This window comes from Hypanus sabinus, chromosome 14 (assembly GCF_030144855.1).
Source record: "Hypanus sabinus isolate sHypSab1 chromosome 14, sHypSab1.hap1, whole genome shotgun sequence".
NCBI lineage: Eukaryota > Metazoa > Chordata > Chondrichthyes > Myliobatiformes > Dasyatidae > Hypanus > Hypanus sabinus.
Window position 1 is genome coordinate 108786597 of NC_082719.1, and position 20976 is coordinate 108807572.

At 43.8% G+C, this 20976-nt stretch overlaps 1 protein-coding gene across 3 annotated transcripts in view; it reads right to left on the reverse strand.

The window, feature by feature from the left end:
• Positions 1-20976, reverse strand: part of LOC132405061 (diacylglycerol kinase theta-like) — a 345666-nt gene that overhangs the window by 232575 nt on the left and 92115 nt on the right. The window contains exons 4-6 of one of the 3 annotated variants that reach the window (XM_059989791.1): positions 18832-18917; positions 12707-12787; positions 9133-9258 (exon numbers count right to left, since the gene is read on the reverse strand). In XM_059989791.1, the coding sequence (XP_059845774.1) occupies positions 9133-9258; positions 12707-12787; positions 18832-18917 (293 nt within the window). Of the gene's footprint in view, positions 1-9132; positions 9259-12706; positions 12788-13149; positions 13374-18831; positions 18918-20976 lie in introns of those variants that run through there. The other 2 variants (XM_059989793.1, XM_059989792.1) reach the window with 2 other exon arrangements.

Below are 20976 nucleotides of genomic sequence, written 5' to 3' on the forward strand. Positions count from 1 at the left end.
TCTTTTGCTACCTTATGTTCCCCTAGCAGGAGTCTGTACTTCTCCAAATGCTCATAGATAGCTATCCTTAAGAATCCTTTCCAATAGTTTGCAGACCACCGATGTAAGACTCACCAATCTATAGTTCCCAGGATTCTCCCTATTACCTTTTTTAAACAAAATAATTACATTTGCCATTCTCCAATCCTCCAGCACCTCCCCTGCAGTCAGAGGATTCAAAGATCATAGCTACTGCTCCAGCGATCCCTGGGCTTATCACATCTGGCTCTGGAGATTTATCAATCTTGAGGTTTTTACAAAGATCCAACACTTCTTCCTTAATCTCCACATTGTCCAGCACACAGGCCTGTTCAATTTTGATCTCACCCTAATCAAGATCCTTTTCACTTGTGAATACTAAAGAAAAGTACTCATTTAACCTCCCCAACCTCCTCCGCCTCCAGGCACATGATGCCTTCTTTATCCTTTTGCAGCCCCACCTTCATTCTTGTCATTCTTCTGCTCTTCACTTACACATAGAATGCCTTGGGGTTCTCCTTAATCCTACATGTCAAGGCCTTCTCATGTCCCTTCCAGCTCTCCTAAGACCTTTCTTAAGCTCCTTCCTGGCTACCCTATATTTCTCATGAATCCCTCCTGCTTCTTATATCTAACATACGCTTCCTTCTTCCTCTTGAAGAGCTGCCTCACGTGTTTCGTCAGCCATGGTTCCCTTTTCCTACCATTTTTTCCTTGTCTCAGTGGGACAAACCTATCCTGAATCTAGCACAAGTGGTCCCTAAACTTCCTCTACATTACTTCTGTGCTTTCACCCTTGAACATCTGTTTCCAATTTACTCCCACTAGCTCCTGCCTCATCTCTTCATAGTTAGCCCTTCCCCATTTTCTCTGTTTTCATCTTTTCCATAGCTATGCTGAAGCTAAGGGAGTTGTGGTCACTCTCACCAAGCAGTCTGCCACCTGACAAGGTTCATTACCCAGAACTAGATCCAGTACGGCTCTCCTCACGTTGACCTGTCCACATACTGTGTCAGGAATCTTTTTTGAACACACCTGACAAATTCAGCTCCATCTATCCCCTTTGCAGTCAGTAGGTGCCAGTCAATATGAGGGAAGTTGAAATCACCCATAACTACAACCCTGTATTTCCTGCACCTGCACCATTTTAAAATCTGCCTGTTTATCTGCTCCTCAGTGTCCCGAGGGCTATTTGGAGAACTATAGACTACTCCCAGCACAGTGATTGATCCCTTCCTATTTCTGACTTCCACCCGCACCGATTCAGTGGACACTCCCTCTGCAGCGTCCTCCCTTTCTATAGCTATGATACTATCCCTGACCAGTAATGCTACTCCCCCCCTTTCTACCTCCCATCCTATTCCTTTTAAAACACCTAAACCCCAGTACCTTCATCAGCCAATCCTGCCCTTCCTCCAGCCAAGTTTCAGTAATGACCATAACATCGTAGTTCCATGTACTGATCCATGATCTAAGTTCATCCCCTTTATTCCTAATACTCCTAGCATTGAAATAGACACATTTCAATCCCTCTAACTGGTTACATTTATGTTTTGTCCCCTGCCTGTCCTTTCTCACCAACTCCAAACACATAGCATCATGCCCTTAACCTTCTACCCTAATCTCTGCACTCACATTCTGATTCCCACTCCCCCTGCCAAACCTTCCCCAGAAGCTCTAGCAAACCTGCCTGCCAGGATATTGGTCCCTTTCCAGTTCAGGTGCAGCCTGTTCTCTTTGTACAGGTCAGACCTTCTCCAGAAGAGATCCCAATGATCCAGAAATCTGAACCCCTGCCCCCTGCACCAACTCTTCAGCCACGCATTCGTCTTCCATAACTTCCTGTTCCTACCCTCTCTGTCTCGTGGCACAGGCAGCAATCCCGAGATTACCACCTTGAGGTCCTGCTTTTTAACTTCTTTCCTAACTCCTTATATTCCTTCTTCAGTACCTCATCCCTACTCCTATCTATGTCATTGGTCCCCACATGGATCATGACATCTGGCTGTTCACACTCTCTCCTGAGTATGCCGAGAACTCGACCCGATTATCGCAGACCCTGGCACCAGGGAGGCAACAGAGCATCTGGGATTCTCGATCTCTCCCACAGAATCTTTTATCTGTCCCCTTAACTATCAAATCCCCTATTACTAACGCTCTCCTCTTTTCCCTCCTTCCTTTCTGAGCTGACGGTCCAGTCTCGGTGCCAGAGACACGACCACTACATCTTGTCCCTGGTAGGTTGTCCCCACCAACAGTATCTAAAACAGTATACTTATTGTTGATGGGACCGGCCACAGGGGTGCTCTGCTCTTTCTGTCTATTCCCCTTCCTTGTCCTGACAGTCATCCAGTTGTCTCCTGACTTTTAGGGGTGACTGTCTCCCTAAAACTCTAATCTGTTACTGCCTCTGCCTCCCGAATGATCCGAAGTTCATCCAGCTCCAGTTCCCTAACTCGGTTTGTCAGGAGCTGCAGCTGGATGCACCTTTTACAGGTGTAGTCATCAGGGACAGCTGTGCTTGCCCTGACTTCCCACATCCTGCAAATGGAGCACTCAACTGCCCTAACTGCTGCCTCCATTACCAACTCCTAAGTTCTCTATTCATGCTAATACATCACCCCCAACTCTACACATCCTTATCTTATGGATAAGTCTTTTATACTGTACCTTATCCATAAGACCATAACATATAGGAGCAGAAGTAGGCTATTTGGCCCAACGAATCTGCTCCACCAGTAAATTAGGGGCTGAGCCAATTCTTCCAGTCATCCCCACTCCCCTGCTTTCTCTCCATACCCTTTGATGCACTGGCTAATCATGAACCTAGCTATCTCTGCTTTAAATACACCCAATGACTTCGCCTCCATAGCCTCTTGTGGCAACAAATTCCACAGATTTACCAACCTCTGATTAAAGTAATTTCTCCGCACCTCTGTTCTAAATAGACGTCCTTCAATCCTGAAGTCGTGCCCTCTTGTCTAAGAATCCCCTACCTTGAAAAATAACTTTGCCATATCTAATCTGTTCAGGCCTTTTAACATTAGGAATGTCTCTATGAGATCTCTCCCCCCACCTCATTCTCCTGAACTCCAGGCAATACAGTCCAAGAGCTACCAGGCGTTCTTCATACAGTAATCCTTATCGAACACCTTCTGGAAATCCAAGTAAATAACATCCATCTCTTCCCCTCTATCCACAAATTAAATCATTAAATCCTCAAAGAACTCCAGTAAGTTTGTCAAACAGGACCAGCCTTTGCTGCATCCATGCCGTGTCTGCCTAATGGATTCACTTCTTTCTAGATGCTTTGCTATTTCTTAATAATAGCTTCAAGCATTTTCCCCAACTATAGATGTTAAACTAACTGGCCTATAGTTACCTGCCTTTTGCCTACATCCTTTTTTGGACAGTGAAGTGACATTCGTCATCTTCCAATCCGCCAGGACCTACCCAAAGTACAAAGAATTTTAGCCATTTATCACCAAAGCCCCTACTATAACTTCTGCCATTCCTTTCAGTACCAGAGGACTTATCTATCTTCACGTCCACAAGTTTGTTCAGCACTACCTCTTTAGTGACAGCTATTCTATCAAGGTCCACTCCTCCTATCACATCCATAACATCTCTCGTTGCTATGTTAAGACATGTCTTCCATCATGAAGACGGTGACACAAAATAGTTATTCAAAGCCTCAGCCATTTTCTCATTACCCAATATCAATTCCCCCTTCTCATCCTCCAAGGGACCTACATTCACTTTAGCCACCCTTTTCTGCTTCATATAACTATTAAAAATTTTACTATGATTGCATTCATACTGGAGCTGAGAAAGTCGTGAATAGCACGTTCAGTGAGTTGGCCACACCGCAGGTAAAGGCTACACAGGCAGAAAGGGAAGGGGTGGCTACTAGACAGCGTAGCAGTAGGCAGGTAGTGCAGGAGTCCCCTGGGGCAGGGGTCGGCAACCCGCGGCTCCGAAGCTGCATGCAGCTTTCATCTCTGTGCTGCGGCTCCCCATGGTTTGTTAGTTTTTGAAATGTAATTTGAAATTTGAAGATTATGGTGATCTTGTACAATCTAAAAACGTTGTGGAGACCCCATTTCCTGGCACATCCGAACCGGCTCACAATTAGCCACCGTTCTGGCTAAGGGAGATAGCCTACGGGGGTTTGTGAGTATGTGTCTTTTGGAGCATCTGCGCCCACGGGGACGGGTTGAGGGAGGCTTTAAAGCAAGGCTGTTTAGTTCGAATAAAGTTACCTTTGACTGCAGTGTCTTTATTTTAGTGCTGCGTGTAGCACACCACTACAACGTGTTTTTTATCGCTATTAATATACGTCACCACTGCCAATGCCTGACACCCGCCAGTGCGTGCTTTCTTTTAACTCTTCGATCCAAGGTAGGCTAACTATGGAGTAACCTTCAACCTAATGTCTTTTTTTCGGAGTTCAAAATGTTTTTGTTGCATGCAGAAATGTAATTTTGTTTTCTCTGCAGGAGTTCATCAATTTCATAAATGCAACACGTTATAGTTTGTTTATACATAGCATAAAGGCAAAAAAAAACGTTCTATGCAGTGTTATTTCATTTTAAATGTCAAACGGGTTTTGTGGCTCCCAGTGTTTTCTTTTCTGTGGGAAATGGGTCCATACTGGCTCTTTCAGTGGTAAACGTTGCCGACCCCTGCCCTGGGGTCATCTCCCTCCTAAACAGATATACTGTTTTGGATACTGTTGGGGGAGATGTCTTATCAGTGGAAGGCAGCAGCAGCCGAGTTCACGGCACCATGGCTGGCTCTGTGGCACAGGAGGGAAGGAAAAGGAGTGGGAGAGCTATAGTGACAGGGGATTCGATTGTAAGGGGAATAGATAGGCGCTTCTGTGGCCGCAAACGAGACTCCAATATGGAATGTTGCCTCCCTGGTGCAAGGGTCAAGGATGTCTCTGAGCGACTGCAGGACATTCTGGAATGGGGGGGTGAACAGCCAGTGGTCGTGGTGTACATAGGTACCAACGATACAGGTAAAAAACAGGATGAGGTCCTACAAGGTGAACTTAGGGAGTTAGGAGATAAACTAAAAAGTAGGACCACAAAGGTAATAATCTCTGGATTACTACCTGTGTCACGTGCTAGTCAGAGTAGAAATAGGAGGATATGTTAGATGAATATGTGGCTAGAAAAATGGTGCAAGGGGGAGGGATTCAAATTTCTGGGGCATTGGAACCAGTTCTGGGGGAGGTGGGACCGGTATAAACAAGACGGTCTGCACCTGGGCTGGACTGGAACCAATGTCCTAGGGGGAGCGTTTGCTACTGCTGTTCAGGAGGATTTAAACTAATGTGGCAGGGGGATGGGAACAAGTGCAGAGATTCAGAGGGGTGTAAAATGAGGGTAGAAGCAAAAACAAGTAAGGTGAAAAGTAAAAGTGGCAGGCAGGCAAATCCAGGGCAAAAAGCAAAAAGGGTCACTTTTCAACATAATTGTATAAGGGCTAAGAGTGTTGTAAAAACAAGCCTGAAGGCTTTCTGTGTCAATGCGAGGAGCATTCGTAACAAGGTGGATGAACTGAATGTGTAGATAGTTATTAATGAATATGATACAGTTGGGATCACAGAGACATGGCTCCAGGGTGACCAAGGATGGGAGCTCAACATCCAGGGATATTCAATATTCAGGAGGGATAGACAGTAAAGAAAAGGAGGTTGGGTAGCATTGTTCATTAGAGAGGAGATTAGCGCAATAGAAAGGAAGGACATTAGCCTGGAGGATGTGGAATCAACATGGGTAGAGCTGCATAACACTTAGGGGCAGAAAATGCTGGTGGGAGTTGTGTACAGGCCACCTAACAGTAGTAGTGAGGTTGGGGATGGCATTAAACAGGAAATTAGAAATGCGTGCAATAAAGGAACAGTAGTTATAATGGGTGACTTCAATCTCCATATAGATTTGGTGAACCAAATTGGCAAGGATGCTGAGGAAGAGGATTTCTTGGAATGAATGCGGGATGGTTTTCTGAACCAACATGTTGAGGAACCAACTAGAGAGCAGGCCATTCTAGACTGGGTATTGAGCAATGAGGAAGGGTTAGTTAACAATCTTGTTGTGCGAGGCCCCTTGGGTAAGAGTGACCATAATATGGTAGAATTCTTCATTAAGATGGAGAGTGACATAGTTAATTCAGAAACAAAGATTCTGAACTTAAAGAAGGGTAACTTTGAAGGTATGAGACGTGAATTAGCTAAGATAGACTAGCAAATGATACTTAAAGGGTTAACGGTGGATATGCAATGGCAAGCATTTTAAGATCGCATGGAAGAACTACAACAATTGTTCATCCCAATTTGGCAAAAGAATAAACCAGGGAAGGTCGTGCACCCATGGCTGACAAGGGAAATTAGGGATAGTATCAAGTCCAAAGAAGAAACATATAAATTAGCAAAAAAAGTGCCACACCCAAGGACTGGGAGAAATTCAGAGACCAGCAGAGGAGGACAAAGGGCTTAATTAGGAAAGGGAAAAAAGATTATGAGAGAAAGCTGGCAAGGAACATAAAAACTGACTGTAAAAGCTTTTATAGATACGTGAAAAGAAAACAATTAGTCAAGACAAATGTAGGTCCCTTACAGTCAGAAACAGGTGAATTGATCATAGGGAACAAGGACTTGGCAGACCAATTGAATAACTACTTTGGTTCTGTCTTCACTAAGGAGGACATAAATAATCTTCCGGAAATAGTAGGGGACAGAGGGTCTAGTGAGATGGAGGAACTGAGGGAAATACATGTTAGTAGGGAAGTAGTGTTAGGTAAATTGAAGGGATTAAAGGCAGATAAATCCCCAGGGCCAGATGGTCTGCATCCCAGAGTGCTTAAGGAAGTAACCCAAGAAATTGTGGATGCATTAGTGATAATTTTTCAAAACTCCTTAGATTCTGGATTAGTTCCTGAGGATTGGAGGGTGGATAATGTAACCACACTTTTTAAAAAAGGAGGGAGAGAAAAACCGGGGAATTATAGACTGGTGAGTCTGACATCGATGGTAGGGAAAATGCTAGAGTCGGTTATCACAGATGTGATAACAGCACATTTGGAAAGAGGTGAAATCATCAGACAAAGTCAGCATGGATTTGTGAAAGGAAAATCATGTCTGACGAATCTTATAGAATTTTTTGAAGATGTAACTAGTAGAGTGGATAGGGGAGAGCCAGTGGATGTGGTATATTTAGATTTTCAAAAGGCCTTTGACAAGGTCCCACACAGGAGATTAGTGTGCAAACTTAAAGCACACGGTATTGGGGGTATGGTATTGATATCGATAGAGAACTGGTTGGCAGACAGGAAGCAAAGAGTGGGAGTAAACAGGACCTTTTCAGAATGGCAGTCAGTGACTAGTGGGGTACTGCAAGGCTCAGTGCTGGCACTCTAGTTGTTTACAATATATATTAATGATTTAGACGAGAGAATTAAATGCAGCATCTCCAAGTTTGCAGATGACATGAAGCTGGGCGGCAGTGTTAGCTGTGAGGAGGATGCCAAGAGGATGCGGGGTGACTTGAATAGGTTAGGTGAGTGGGCAAATTAATAGCAGATGCAATTTAATGTGGATAAATGTGAGGTTATCCACCTTGGTTGCAAGAACAGGGAAACAGATTATTATCTGAATGGTGGCCGATTAGGAAAAGGGGAGGTGCAATGAGAACTGGGTGTCATTGTACACCAGTCATTGAAGGTGGGCATGCAGGTACAGCAGGTGGTGAAAAAGGCAAATGGTATGTTGGCATTCATAGCAAAAGGATTTGAGTACAGGAGCAGGGAGGTTCTACTGCAGTTGTACAAGGCCTTGGTGAGACCGCACCCAGAGTATTGTGTGCAGTTTTGGTCCCCTAATCTGAGGAAAGACATTCTTGCCATAGAGCGAGTACAGAGAAGGTTCACCAGATTGATTCCTGGGATGGCAGGACTTTCATATGAAGAAAGACTGGATCAACTAGGCTTATACTCACTGGAATTTAGAAGTTTGAGGGGGGATCTTATTGAAATGTATAAAATTCTAAAGGGATTGGACAGGCTAGATGCAGGAAGATTGTTTCCGATGTTGGGGAAGACCAGAACGAGGGGTCACAGTTTAAGGATAAAGGGGAAGCCTTTTAAGACTGAGATGAGGAAAAACTTCTTCACACAGGGAGTGGTGAATCTGTGGAATTCTCTGCCACAGGAAACAGTTGAGGCCAGTTCATTAGCTATATTTAAGAGGAAGTTAGTTATGGCCCTTGTGGCTAAAGAGATCAGGGAGTATGGAGAGAAAGCAGGTACAGGGTTCTGAGTTGGATGATCAGCCATGATCATACTGAATGGCGGTGCAGGCTCAAAGGGCCGAATGGCCTACTTCTGCACCTATTTTCTATGTTTCTATGTCTACTATCCATTTTTATATTTTGTTCTAGTTTATTTTCAAAACCTAGCTTCCTCTGTTTATTGCTCATTTTGTGCTTCTGTTGCTTTTTAAAGTTTTCCCAAAATTCCAGTTTCCCACTACTCTTGACGACTTTGTACACATGAACTTTTAGTTTGACATGTTCTTTTATTTCTTTAGTTCTCCAAGGTAGGTTCTCCCCACCCTTACTGTTCTTGCTTTTAACTGGAATAGACTGTTGCCGAGTAGTGTGAAAAATCTCTTTGGAAGTCTTCCATTGTTCCTCAACTGTCCCACCATATAGCCTGTGTTCCCAGCCTGCACTTGCCAGATCCTCCCTAATCCCATTGTAGCTTCCATAATTTAAGCATAATACACAGCTTTTGATCAAACTATTGCACCCTCTATTTGTAAGAGAAATTCAGTCATACTATGATCACTCTTTCCAAGAGGATCCCTAATTACAAGATCACTAATTTTACCTGTCTCACTGAACAGGACCAGATCTAAGATAGCACATTCCCTTGTAGAAACATTTCAGCACACATCAAAGATCTGGAAAAAATTATTCATTATTTGCCAAGAACAGTGAAAGGCCAACGTTTAGCATTCAGTGTCAGAAGTGTAGGTATCAAGGAATTCTTCAGTGTTTTCTGGTACATGAATATCAAGCAGCATTTCTTACTGAATTGTTCACTTACTGTTATCCCACACCATTCACATCGAATGCCAGATAACACCTCTGATGACCCACATGACTTCTTACAGACATCACAGCGAGCACTGGGAGGGAGATTCCCTTCCCGCCAATGGTGGTGATATGATTCCTGAGGGGAAAGTCACAAGATCAATGGAAGAAGTTAAAATGCTGAAGTGCTCAGGGAATCTTAATATGATTTGACATCAAATTGCTCAAGCAGGTGACTGATTGTTTTATAAGATATGAACCACAGCTGGAATATTTTGAACTAACTTGAATGCAGGTTCAATTGTATCATTGAAGTGAAGTTTGGATAGGTACATGGATGGAATGAAGAGCTATGGTCTGGATGGGACAAGGCTGGCATGGAGCAGTTGGGCCAAAGGACCAAGCTCTGTGCTGCAGTGTCTTATGACTCCAATTAAACCTGCATCTACAACCTGACACAACTTTCTAAGTGAATCAGAATTAGAATCAGGTTTAATATCAGTGGCATATCTCATGAAATACGTTGAATTACAACAGAAGTACAGTGCTATATAATAAAATAATACACTAAAAAATATAAATAAAAAATTAAATTTAGAGCAAAAAATACTGAGGTTTGTACATAGGTTCATTGTCCTTTAAGAAATCTGATGACAGAGGGGAAGAAGCTGTTTCCGAATTGTTGAGTGTGTGTCTTCAGGATCCTGTGCATCTTCCTTAATGGCAGCAATGAGAAGAGGGCATGTCCTGAGTGATAAGTGTCCTTATTGATGGATGCTTCCTCTTAAATGCATCGCCTTTTGAAGATGTCATCAATGCTGCAGAGGCTAGTGCCCACAATGGTGCTGGCTGAGTTTGCAATTTTCTGCAGCTTTTCCTGATCCTGTGCAGTGACCCCACCGTACCAGACAGCGATGCAATCAGTTAGAATGCTCTCCATGGTACATCAGCAGAAATCCGAGTGTCTTTGGTGATGTACAAAGTTTCCTTAAACCCCTAGTGAAATATAGCCACTGTCGTGTCTTCTTTGTAATTTTATCAGTACATTGGGCCTAGGATAGATCTTCAGAAACATTGACACCCAGAAATTTGAACTGTTTACACTTTCCACTTCTGATCCTTCAATGAGATCAAGTTCACCTGACTTACCCTTCCCAAACTCCAAAATCTGTTCTTTTGTCTTAATGATGTTGATCATAAAATTGTTGTTGTGACACCAAACAACTGATCTATTTCACTTCTGTACACAGTCTCCTCACCAACTAAAATTCTGCCAACAATAGTTGTATCATCAGAAAAAGCATTTGAGCTGTGCCTAGCCACACAGTCATGGGTGTAGAGAGAATACAGCAGTGGGCTAACTACATATTCTTGAGGTGCGTCAGTGTTGACTGTCAGCGAGGAGATGTTATTTCCGATTCACACCAACTGGTGAGGAAGTCAAAGATCCAGTTGTAGAGAGAGGTACAGAAGCCCAGGTTTTGGAACTTGTTGATTAGAACTGAGGGTATGATTGTGTTGAACACTGAGCTGTAATTGATAAACAACAGCCTGACATAGGAGAGCCTGTGAGACTACATCTGCGACAGATCTATTGTGACAACAGGAAAATTGCAGCAGGTCCAGGTTCTTACATCGGCAGGAATTGATTCTGGCCATGACCAACCTTCCAAAGCACTTCATCACAGTTGATGTGAGTGCAACTGGGCAATTGTCATTGAGAGAGCTCATTCTGCTCATCTTGAGCACTGGAAGGATTTAGAAGCAGGCTATTTTTTTCCAGTCAGAGAGTCGTGAATCTATGGAATTCTCCGCCACAGATTGAGGTGGAGGCCATGTTCGTGGATATATTTAAAACAGAAGTTGAGATTCCAGATTAGTCAGGGCATCAAGGATATTGTGAGAGGACAGTTGTATGGAGATGAATGGGATCCAGGATCAGCCTTGATGAAATGGTAGAGGGAACTCAATGGGCTGAATAGCCTGATTTTGCTCCTATGTCTTATGGTCTAATGTTAGGTTTCGCTTTGTAGATTGTAATGACCTGTAAACCCTGACAGAGCTGACATGCAACCAATTCTGTCTCTAACCTCAATCAAAAAAGTTTTTCTCGCCTTTAAAATAGCTATCTGTCGGTCATACCTAGATTTATAGCTCTGGATCACTGATCTTGAATGCCACAATTCTAGCCCTCAGCAAACTACATAATCTCCTGATTCATCCTCGACTTTTGGTTTGGATATGTCCAGTATGTTCTGATAGGAACACACTCATGCAGATAGGTCTTGATGAAGTCAGTGACAAATGTGGCATATTCAATCACACTCAGTATCTATCCATGCTAACTAGACTGAAAACAGCCAGCTCCTCCCCTGTTGTAATCCTCTGTAATGGCCACAACATCATAACTCCAAGTACTGATCCACGCTGTAAGCACATCTGCTTTGTTCATGATGCTTCTTGCATTAAAATCTCAAACCATCGGTCTGAGCACGTCCTTTCTCTATCATCTGCCTATCCTCCCTCTTGCACTACCTCTGAGTTTTCTCTATTTGTGAGCCAACTGCCCCTTCCTCTGTCTCTTCAGTTCGGTTCCCAATCCCCAGCAATTCTAGTTTAAACTCTCCCCAACAGCCTTAGCAAACCTCCCTGCCAGGATATTGGTCCCCCTCGGATTCAAGTGCTACCCGTACTTTTTGTATATATGACCCTTGTACAAAAGATAATTTGTAATGGTACTTTTTAATAATTGTAATTGTATAGTAATTTGCAATAAATAGTATGTACAGTAAGATATGCAAGAGAACAGTCAATAAGCTTAGAAATACAATTGCGTCAGCGTGAATTAATCAGTCTGATGGCCTAGTGGAAAGAGCTGTCCCGGAGCCCGTTGGTCCTGGCTTTTATTCTGCGGTACCATTTCCTGGATGGTAGCAGCTGGAACAGTTTATGGCTGGGGTGACGCAGGTTCCCAACTATAATTCAGGCCCTTTTTATACACCCGTCTTTGTAAATATCCTGAATAGTGGGAAATTCACATCTACAGATGCGCTGGGCTATCCGCACCACTCTCTACAGAGTCCTGTGATTGAGGGAAATACAGTTCCCATAACAGGCAGTGATGCAGCCAGTCAGGATGCTCTCAATTGCACCCCTGTAGAAAGTTCTTAGGATGTGGAGACTCATGCTGAACTTCTTCAACTGTCTGAGATGAAGAAGTTGTTGTGTTTTTTCCACCACACAGCTGCTGTGTACAGACCAAGTGAGATCATTGGTGATAAGTATACCAAGGAACTTAAAGCTGTTTACCCTCTCAACTCCAGATCCATTGACGTCCTTTGTTTTTGCAACATTGAGGGAGAAGTTGTTTTCTTGACACCACAGTGTCAGGGTGATAAATTCTCTGAAGGCTGCCTCGTTATTATTTGAGATAAAGCCAATCAATGTAGTATCACCTGCAAATTTGGAACTGCGGGTGGCAACACAGTCATGGGTATACAGAGAGTAAATGAGGGGGCTTAGGACACACCCTTGAGGTACCCCCGTGGGAAGGGTCAGAGAGAAAAGGTGAGGGAGCCCACTCTTACCACCTGCCAGTGTTCTGAAAGGAAGTCCAAGATCCAGCTGCTCAAGGGTGAAGGCCAAGGTCTCTGAGCTTCTTGTCGAGCCTAGAGGAAATTACTGTGTTGAATGCTGAACTGTAGTCTAAGAACAGCTTTCTCATATAAACATCCCTCTTCTCCAGATATGTAAGGACGGTGTGTAGAACTGTGGCTATTGCATCGTCTGTCGATCAGTTGTGTGGATCAGTAAATATAGGGGGACAAGTGTGGGTGGTAGCAAGCTGCAGAGGTAGTCCTTGATCAGACTCTCAAAGCATTTGTTTATTATTGAGGTGAGTGTGACAGGATGCCAGTTGTTCAGACATGTTACCTTGGTCTTTTTAGATACAGGAACATTGGTGGATGTTTTGAAGCAGGAGGGCATTCTACACTGGGAGAGGGAAGATTAAAAATGTCTGTAAACACACCTGCCAGTTGTGCTGCGCACATCCCGAGTACCCGTCCTGGGATGCCATTCGGTCCCGCAGCCTTGCAGCTGTCCTCTTACTGGAAATACCTGCGTACCTCGGCCTCAGAGATGACAAAGCTGCCGGTTGCATCTGCAGCTCTCCTCGAGGGCTCAGTGTTGGCAACATCGAACTGAGCGTAAAAAAGATTTAGCTCATCTAGGAGAGAGGCAGCGATGTTGGCAGCACGACTGCATTTAGCTTTGAAGTCTGCGATGGTGTGCAGACCTTGCTGTAAGCTGCATGTGTTGTTAGTGGAGAGTTGTGTCTGGATCTTGTCCCTCCATTGTCGTTCTGCTGCCTTCATGACTTAGATCATAGCTGCATTTCTTGAGTCCTGGTGGTTAGCGGTGGCAAAAGCTCTGCCTCCTGCAGTGTGTGCAGCGCGCACGGAACTGTTCATCCAAGGTTTCTGGTTCGGATAGACCCTGACCGATTTTTGGGGGACAGCATCCTCACTGCACTTTCAGATGAAGCTCATGATACCTTCTGTCAAGTGTGAGGCATCCTCATCATGAAAAGCATTCCAGTTGAGGTCATCAAAGCAGTCCCGAAGCACTGAGACCTTGGTCAGACCAGCAGTGGACGGTTTTATCTGTGGCCACCTCTTGTTTCAGCCTCTGCCTGTGCATCGGCATAAGCAAGATGGAGGAATGATCTGACTCACCTGGATGTGTTGACAAAACTTCAGAGAGACTTTAGTCAGCAACGATGAAGGCACTCTCAGTGTGTGCAGTCTCCAGGGTGCTGATGGTCTCGTACAGTTCCGAGAGCCAGGTCAGTATCAGCTGCAGCGAAATATACACTGCTGTGATAATAATAGCCATAAACTCCCTAGGCAGCCAGAAAGGTCCACACAGCATCACCAGGTATTCCAGATCCAGGTATCAAAAGGATTTGAGAACATACACATTCAGGGGGTCGCACCAAGCTTTACTGACCTTGAAGCATAACCCACCTCCTTTACTCTTCCCAGATAAGCTTTTAGTCCTGTTTGCCCAGAACAGGTTCAATAGCATGATCCAGTATGTCCTCCATCAACCAGGTCTCCACGAAGCACAAAATGTTACATCCCTTTGTCTCCCGCTGATAGGAGATTCTGGCTCTCAGTTCCCACAGCTTGTTGTCCAGAGACTGAACGTAGGCCAGGGAGCAGTGGCCAATTAGCATGCCATCTCATCCTCACCGGAATACTGAACCTTCTCCCTCACCTAGGACACTGCTACTGAGGTAGCACCGGTGTAATAAATGATCCTCCCATGGTCACGTAAGCAGGGGTTCCCAGTGTAGAAAAAGCGACACATTGTGGGTAAATGCCATCTTCCCGATGTTCAGAAGAGTCAGTTGATCATATCTGATCTCCTGAATAAGAAATGCGAAAGAGCTTGCAGAAATTGGCAGTACACTGTAAGGTTGGTACAGAGCTCGCAACACAGCTGTCATACGTGGCACCATCTTGGAAGATTACTTTTACTGGTTACACGGTTTGTTTTTTTTCTGCCCATTGGGTGTTTTTGTTTAACAAGTTCTATTAGGTTTCTTTGTCTTGAGGCTGCTTATAAAGAGACAAATCTCAAGGTTGTATACAGTATAGGTACTTTGATAATAAATGTAATTTGAAACACAGAAACATAGCACAATTGTGCCTACAGCACAATACAGGCCCTTCAGCCCACAAAGCTACCTAGGCTTACCTATAGCCCTCTATTTTACTAAGCTCCATTTACACAACCAGGAGTCTCTTAAAAGACCCTATCGTATCCACCTCCACCACACTCACCATTCTCTGTGTAAAAATCAGCCCAACAACTCCTCTGTACCTGCTTCCAAGCACCTTAAAACTGCACTCTCGTACTAGCCATTTCAGCTCTGAGAAAAAGAGTCTGACTATACATTCGAACAATTCCTCTCATTAACTTGTACACCTCCATCAGGTCATCTCTCATCCTCCATCACTCCAAGGAGAAAAGGCCGAGTTCACTCAACCTATACTCATAAGGCATGCTCCCCAATCCACGCAACATCCTTCTAAATCTCCTCTGCACCCTTTCTATGGTTTCCACATACTTCCTGTAGTGAGGCAACCAGAACTGAGCACAGTACTCCAAGTGGAGTCTGACCAAGGTCCTGTATAGCTGCAACAATACCTCCCGGCTCTTAAACTCAGTCCCATAATTGATGAAGGCCAAAGCACCGTATGCCTTCTTAACCACACAATCAACCTGCGCAAAAGCTTTGACTGTCCTATGGACTTGGACCCCAAGATCCCTTTGATCCTCCACACTGCCAGGAGTCTTATCATTAATAATATATTCTGTCATCTTACTTGACCTACCAAAATGAACCATTTCACACTTATCTGGGTTGAACTCTATCTGCCACTTCTCAGCCCAGTTTCGCATCTTATCAATGTCCCACTGTAAACACAAAGTGCACTGCAGATGCTGTGGTCAAATCAAGATGTACAAAAAAGCTGGATGAACTCAGCAGGTCATGCAGCATCCATTGAAAGAAGCAGTCAACGTTTCGGGTCAAAACCCTTTGTCAGGACTAAAGAAGGAGGGGGCAGGGACCCTAAAAAGAAAAGTGGGGAGAGGGTGAAAAGCCAATGAGGAAAGATCAAGGGGTGGGGGAGGGGAAGCAGGGAGGTGATAGGCAGGAGAGGTGAAGAAGGAATCTAAGGGGAAAGCACTATGGGTAGTAGAGGTGGGATGGGGAAGGGAGAGGGAGGGAATTACCGGAAGTTGGTGAATTCGATGTTCAAACCAAGGGGCTGGAGACTACCCAGACGGTATATGAGATGTTGTTCCTCCAACTGAAGTTTCCCCATCCCATCTCTACTCCATCTCCTCTTCTAGCTGTCTATCACCTCTCATGACTGCCTTCTTCTACTACCCATAGTGCTTACCCCTTAGATTCCTTCTTCACCTCTCCTGCCTATCACCTCCCTGCTTCCCCTCCCCCACCTCGATCTTTCCTCTGAATGGTTTTCCACCCTCTCCCCACCTTCTTTATAAGGCCCCTGCCCCCTCCTTCTTTAGTCCTGACGAAGGGTTTCGACCCGAAACATTGACTGCTTCTTTCAACGGATGCTGCCCGACCTGCTGAGTTCATCCAGCTTTTTTGTACATCTTGAATGTCCCACTGTAACCTCTGACAGCCCTCCACACTATCCACAACACCCCCAACCTTTGTGTCATCAGCAAATTTACTAACCCATCCCTCCACTTCCTCATCCAGGTCATTTATAAACATCACAAAGAGCAAGGGTCCCAGAAGAGATCCCTGAGGCACACCACTGGTCACCGACCTCCATGCAGAATATGACCCATCTACAACCACTCTTTGCGTTCTGTGGGCAAGCCAGTTCTGGATCCACAAAGCAATGTCCCCTTGGATCCCATGCCTCCTACTTTCTTGAATTTTGAAGATCTATCCTGGGCCCAGTATATTGATGCCATTACAAAGAGGGCACAACAGTGTTCATATTTCGTTAGGAGCTTGAAGAGACTTAGTATTGTCACCAAAGACACTCACAGATTTCTACTAATTTACTGTGGCCATGATGCTGAGCTCTTTTTCTGCCACCTCTGGCTCTGAGCCTATCACTTTGGCAAGTACTCCCCATTGTCCCATCTTCAACCATCCTCCTGTTCCAGAACACCCCACCCTGGTCTTCTGCCTGCTCTGGAACTTTTCATTGTCAAATGCTAACTGTCTAAGACTTCACCACTCCTCTCTCCAATTTCAACCTCACCCCTTCCGAACGCTCTGCTCTCCAATCCCTCTGCAACATTCCTAACCTCACTATGAAACCTGCAGATAACAGGGGTACTGTAGAAGTCTGGCGTACAGACCTCTACCTTGTTGAGGCCCAGCAACACTCTCAGACACCTCCTCTTATTTACCCCTTGAACAGGACCCCACTAAGGAACACCAGGCCATTGCCTCCCACACCATCACCCACCTAATTATCTCTGGGGATCTCCCACCCATTGCCACCAATGTCACAGTTCCCGCACCCCACACCATCCCTTTGTACTTCCTACCCAAGATTCACAAACCTCCTTGTACAGGTAGACCCATTGTCTCAGCTTGCTCCTGCCCCACTGAACTCAGATCTGCATACTTCGACTCTGTTTTATCCCTCCTGGTTCAGTCCCTTCCCGCCTACATCCTGAACACATCACACACTCTTGATCTTTTCAAGGATTTCAGGTTCCCTGGCCCCCATCATCTTATTTGTACTATAGCTGTCCAGTCCCTATACACCTCCATCCCCAAGCAGGAAGGGCTCAAAGCTCTTTGGACACCAGACCCAACCAATTCACCTCTGCCACCACCACTCTCCTCTGTCAAGCAGAACGTCCTCTCGCTAAATTATTTTTCCTTTGGCTCCTACCACTTCCTTCAAACAAAAAGTATAGCCATGAGCCCTTGCATGCATCCCAGCTATGTCTGCCTGTTTGTCAGCTATTTATAACCATATAACAATTACAGCAAGGACCATCTCGGCCTTTCTAGTCCATGCCGAATGCTTACTCTCACCTAGTCCCACCAACCTGCGCTCAGCCCATAACCCTCCATTCCTTTCCTGTCCATATACCTATCCAATTTTACTTTAAATGGCAATATCGAACATGCCTCTACCATTCCTACTGGAAGCTCATTCCACACAGCTACCACTCTCTGAGTAAAGAAATTCCCCCTCATGTTACCCTTAAACTTTTGCCCCCTAACTCTCAACTCATGTCCTCTTGTTTGAATCTCCCCTCTCAATGGAAAAAGTCTATCCACGTCAACTCTATCTATCCCCCTCATAATTTTAAATATCTCTATCAAGTTCCCCCTCAACCTTCTACGCTCCACAGAATAAAGACCTAACTTGTTCAACCTTTCTCTGTAACTTAGTTGCTGAAACCCAGGTAACATTCTAATAAATCTTCTCCGTACTCTCTCTATTTTGTTGACATCTTTCCTATAATTTGGTGACCAGAACTGTACACAATACTCCAAATTTGGCCTTACCAATGCCTTGTATTATCTTAACATTACATCCCAACTCCTATACTCAATGCTCTGATTTATAAAGGCAGCATACCAAAAGCTTTCTTCACAACCCTATCCACATGAGATTCCACTTTCAGGGAACTATGCACCATTAGTCCTAGATCATTCTGTTCTACTGCATTCTTCAATGCCCTACCATTTACCATGTATGTCCTATTTGGATTATTCCTAGATGTGGTGTGGATAGAGAAATGTTTGAGCTGGTTGGGATGTGGTGTGGATTGAAGAGATGTCTGGGGTGAGTGGCACGTGGTGTGGATAGACAGATATTTGAGGTGGGTGGGATGTCGTGTGGATGGACAGATGGTTGGGGTGGGCTCAACTGCGGGAAGCCAGCAGAAGAAATTAAAATGGAACTTTGGGAACTAGTTAAGTGAAGGGATTGGAGACGATGGCAATCAGATTTTGGAAAGTATCTTTAGCAAAGAAAATGGTGGATGATTCAGATCCTGGACAATATCACTACATCTTACCTATTATATACAAGAATAAAATTAACCACCATTCACTAAGTTTGATACAACAAATAGATCCATAAAAATACAAACGTAAACTGCAACCTTCCTCACTCACCCGTTCATGTTGTCCATCTTGATGACATCGTCGACAGTCACTACAAGCAAAAGGACTGCAATCTACATGGACGTGTAGTTCACACACTGTCAATTAAAGAATTAACATTAACATGTGTTATTACGACACCTGAATTAGCCAGTCATATTAAACAGAAAAGCAATATCCTATCAATCAGTATTTCACACTTATTCTCCCAGATGAGTGCAATTTGTTTTAAATATATAGTCTGCACAGCAACAATGACCTGAAGTTTTTTTTTGAATATACAAAAATGCGACAATTTCTAAAACTGCAGCTCAAGGAAAACTTTTAAGAAAATAATAATCTTTAATATTAGTGATTGCTGTCCTTTCAATAAAACACACCAAGCCAGATTTAAACCGGAAAAGGTAATTAATTGAAATTTTTCTGAACTCCATTTTGAGCGCTTAGACTATTCCCACTATCATCAGAAGATTGCTTACACGGCCAGGAAACAGGATGCCTCAATTTTGACAGAAAGAACATCCTCCAGAATCCCTATAATAAATAGAACAAAATTCTACCTTCAGATCCTTTTAAATTAAACACCTTGCAGGAAATTCAGGATATTGAGAGATAAGATCACCAGGAGGCCAATTACCCTTTTTAACTTGTCCTACAATTCAATTAACGGGGGTTATCTGCACCATCTCTCCTGCTATTTACTTCTTATCCGAATCACTCAACATCCTTATTGGATCTGGGTCTTAAAACTGACCTCCATCAGTCACAGTTTTGACAGAGGAAGTTTCAATTTTCCATGACACTTTTACAGTTTGGATGAATCCCCTGTTAAACTATGTGACCCACTCTAAATTTAAATGCCCTTTGAGTTCAGTCTCACTCATTTAATGCACTTCTAAAACAAGTTGTTATGATATTGAAATAGGAATAAACATGAAGTAAATGTTGTTAGTGACTGGAATGCACAACTAAGAGCCAATACGACTGAGTGATAAAGGTCAAATCTAGCATGCTTGGTAGGTTTCTCAATCAAGCTACAGATAGCTGAGACACGCATTTACATTCAGAATGCAAGAACAAGCTGTACAGATATTACAAATGTGTGGATGGTGCAAATTAGCACTGGGAAAATAATATTACTTACTACATCTTGTTCACCTTAGGGATCCTGTCATCACTAACAATTGGGAAAACACGTGGTATGGCAATTTGAATACGCAAGAACATGTTCTCCATCTTCCCCAGTCACAATAATACCAGAGGACTGGGGACTGCACAGGTCATTCTGCTGTTCCAGAAAGATAATTGGGATAAGGATGGGAATTTCTTTCACCAGAAGGTGATGAATCTGTGGAATTCACCGCCACAGATGCCTGAGAAGGCCAAGTCATTAGGTAAATTTAAAGCAGAGGTTGATATGTTTTTGATTAGAAATGGAGTGAAAGATTATGGGGAGAAAGCTAAAGAATGGGGTTGAGAAGGAAAATAAATCAGCCATGATGGAATAGTAGGGCAGACTCAGTGGGACAAACAGCCTAACTTTTTTGCTCTTAGTGGTGCTAGAAAATTTGTGAACCCTGTATAATTTTCTCAGCATAAATATAACCTAAAATGTGATCAGATCTTCACACAAGTCTTAAAACTAGATAAAGAGAACCCAATTAAATAAATAACACAAAAAAACATTATACTTGTTCATTTGTTTATGAGCAAAATGATCCAATATTACATGTATTTGTTGGTAAAAAGTATGTAAACCTTCTACAAAAGCTATTTGGAGTCAGGTGTTCCAATCATGAGATGAGATCGGAGGTGTGGGTTGTAGAGGTGCCTTGCACTAGAAAAAATGACACACAAAGTCAGGTGCCTGCTCTCCTCAAGAAAGTTCTGCTTATGTGCACCATGCCTCAATCAAAGCAACTTTCAGAGGACCTTAGAAGAATTGGAGAGAAGCATGAAGATGGAAAAGGCTACAGAAGCATTTCTAAAGACCTGAGTGTTCATCAGTGCACAGTACGAGAAATTGTCTACAAATGGAGAAAATTCAGTACTCCCCCTAGAAGTAGGCATCCTGCAAAGATCACACCAAGTGCACGACACGCAATACAGAAAGAGGTGAAAAAGAACCCAAGGGTAACATTAAAACACCTGCAGAAA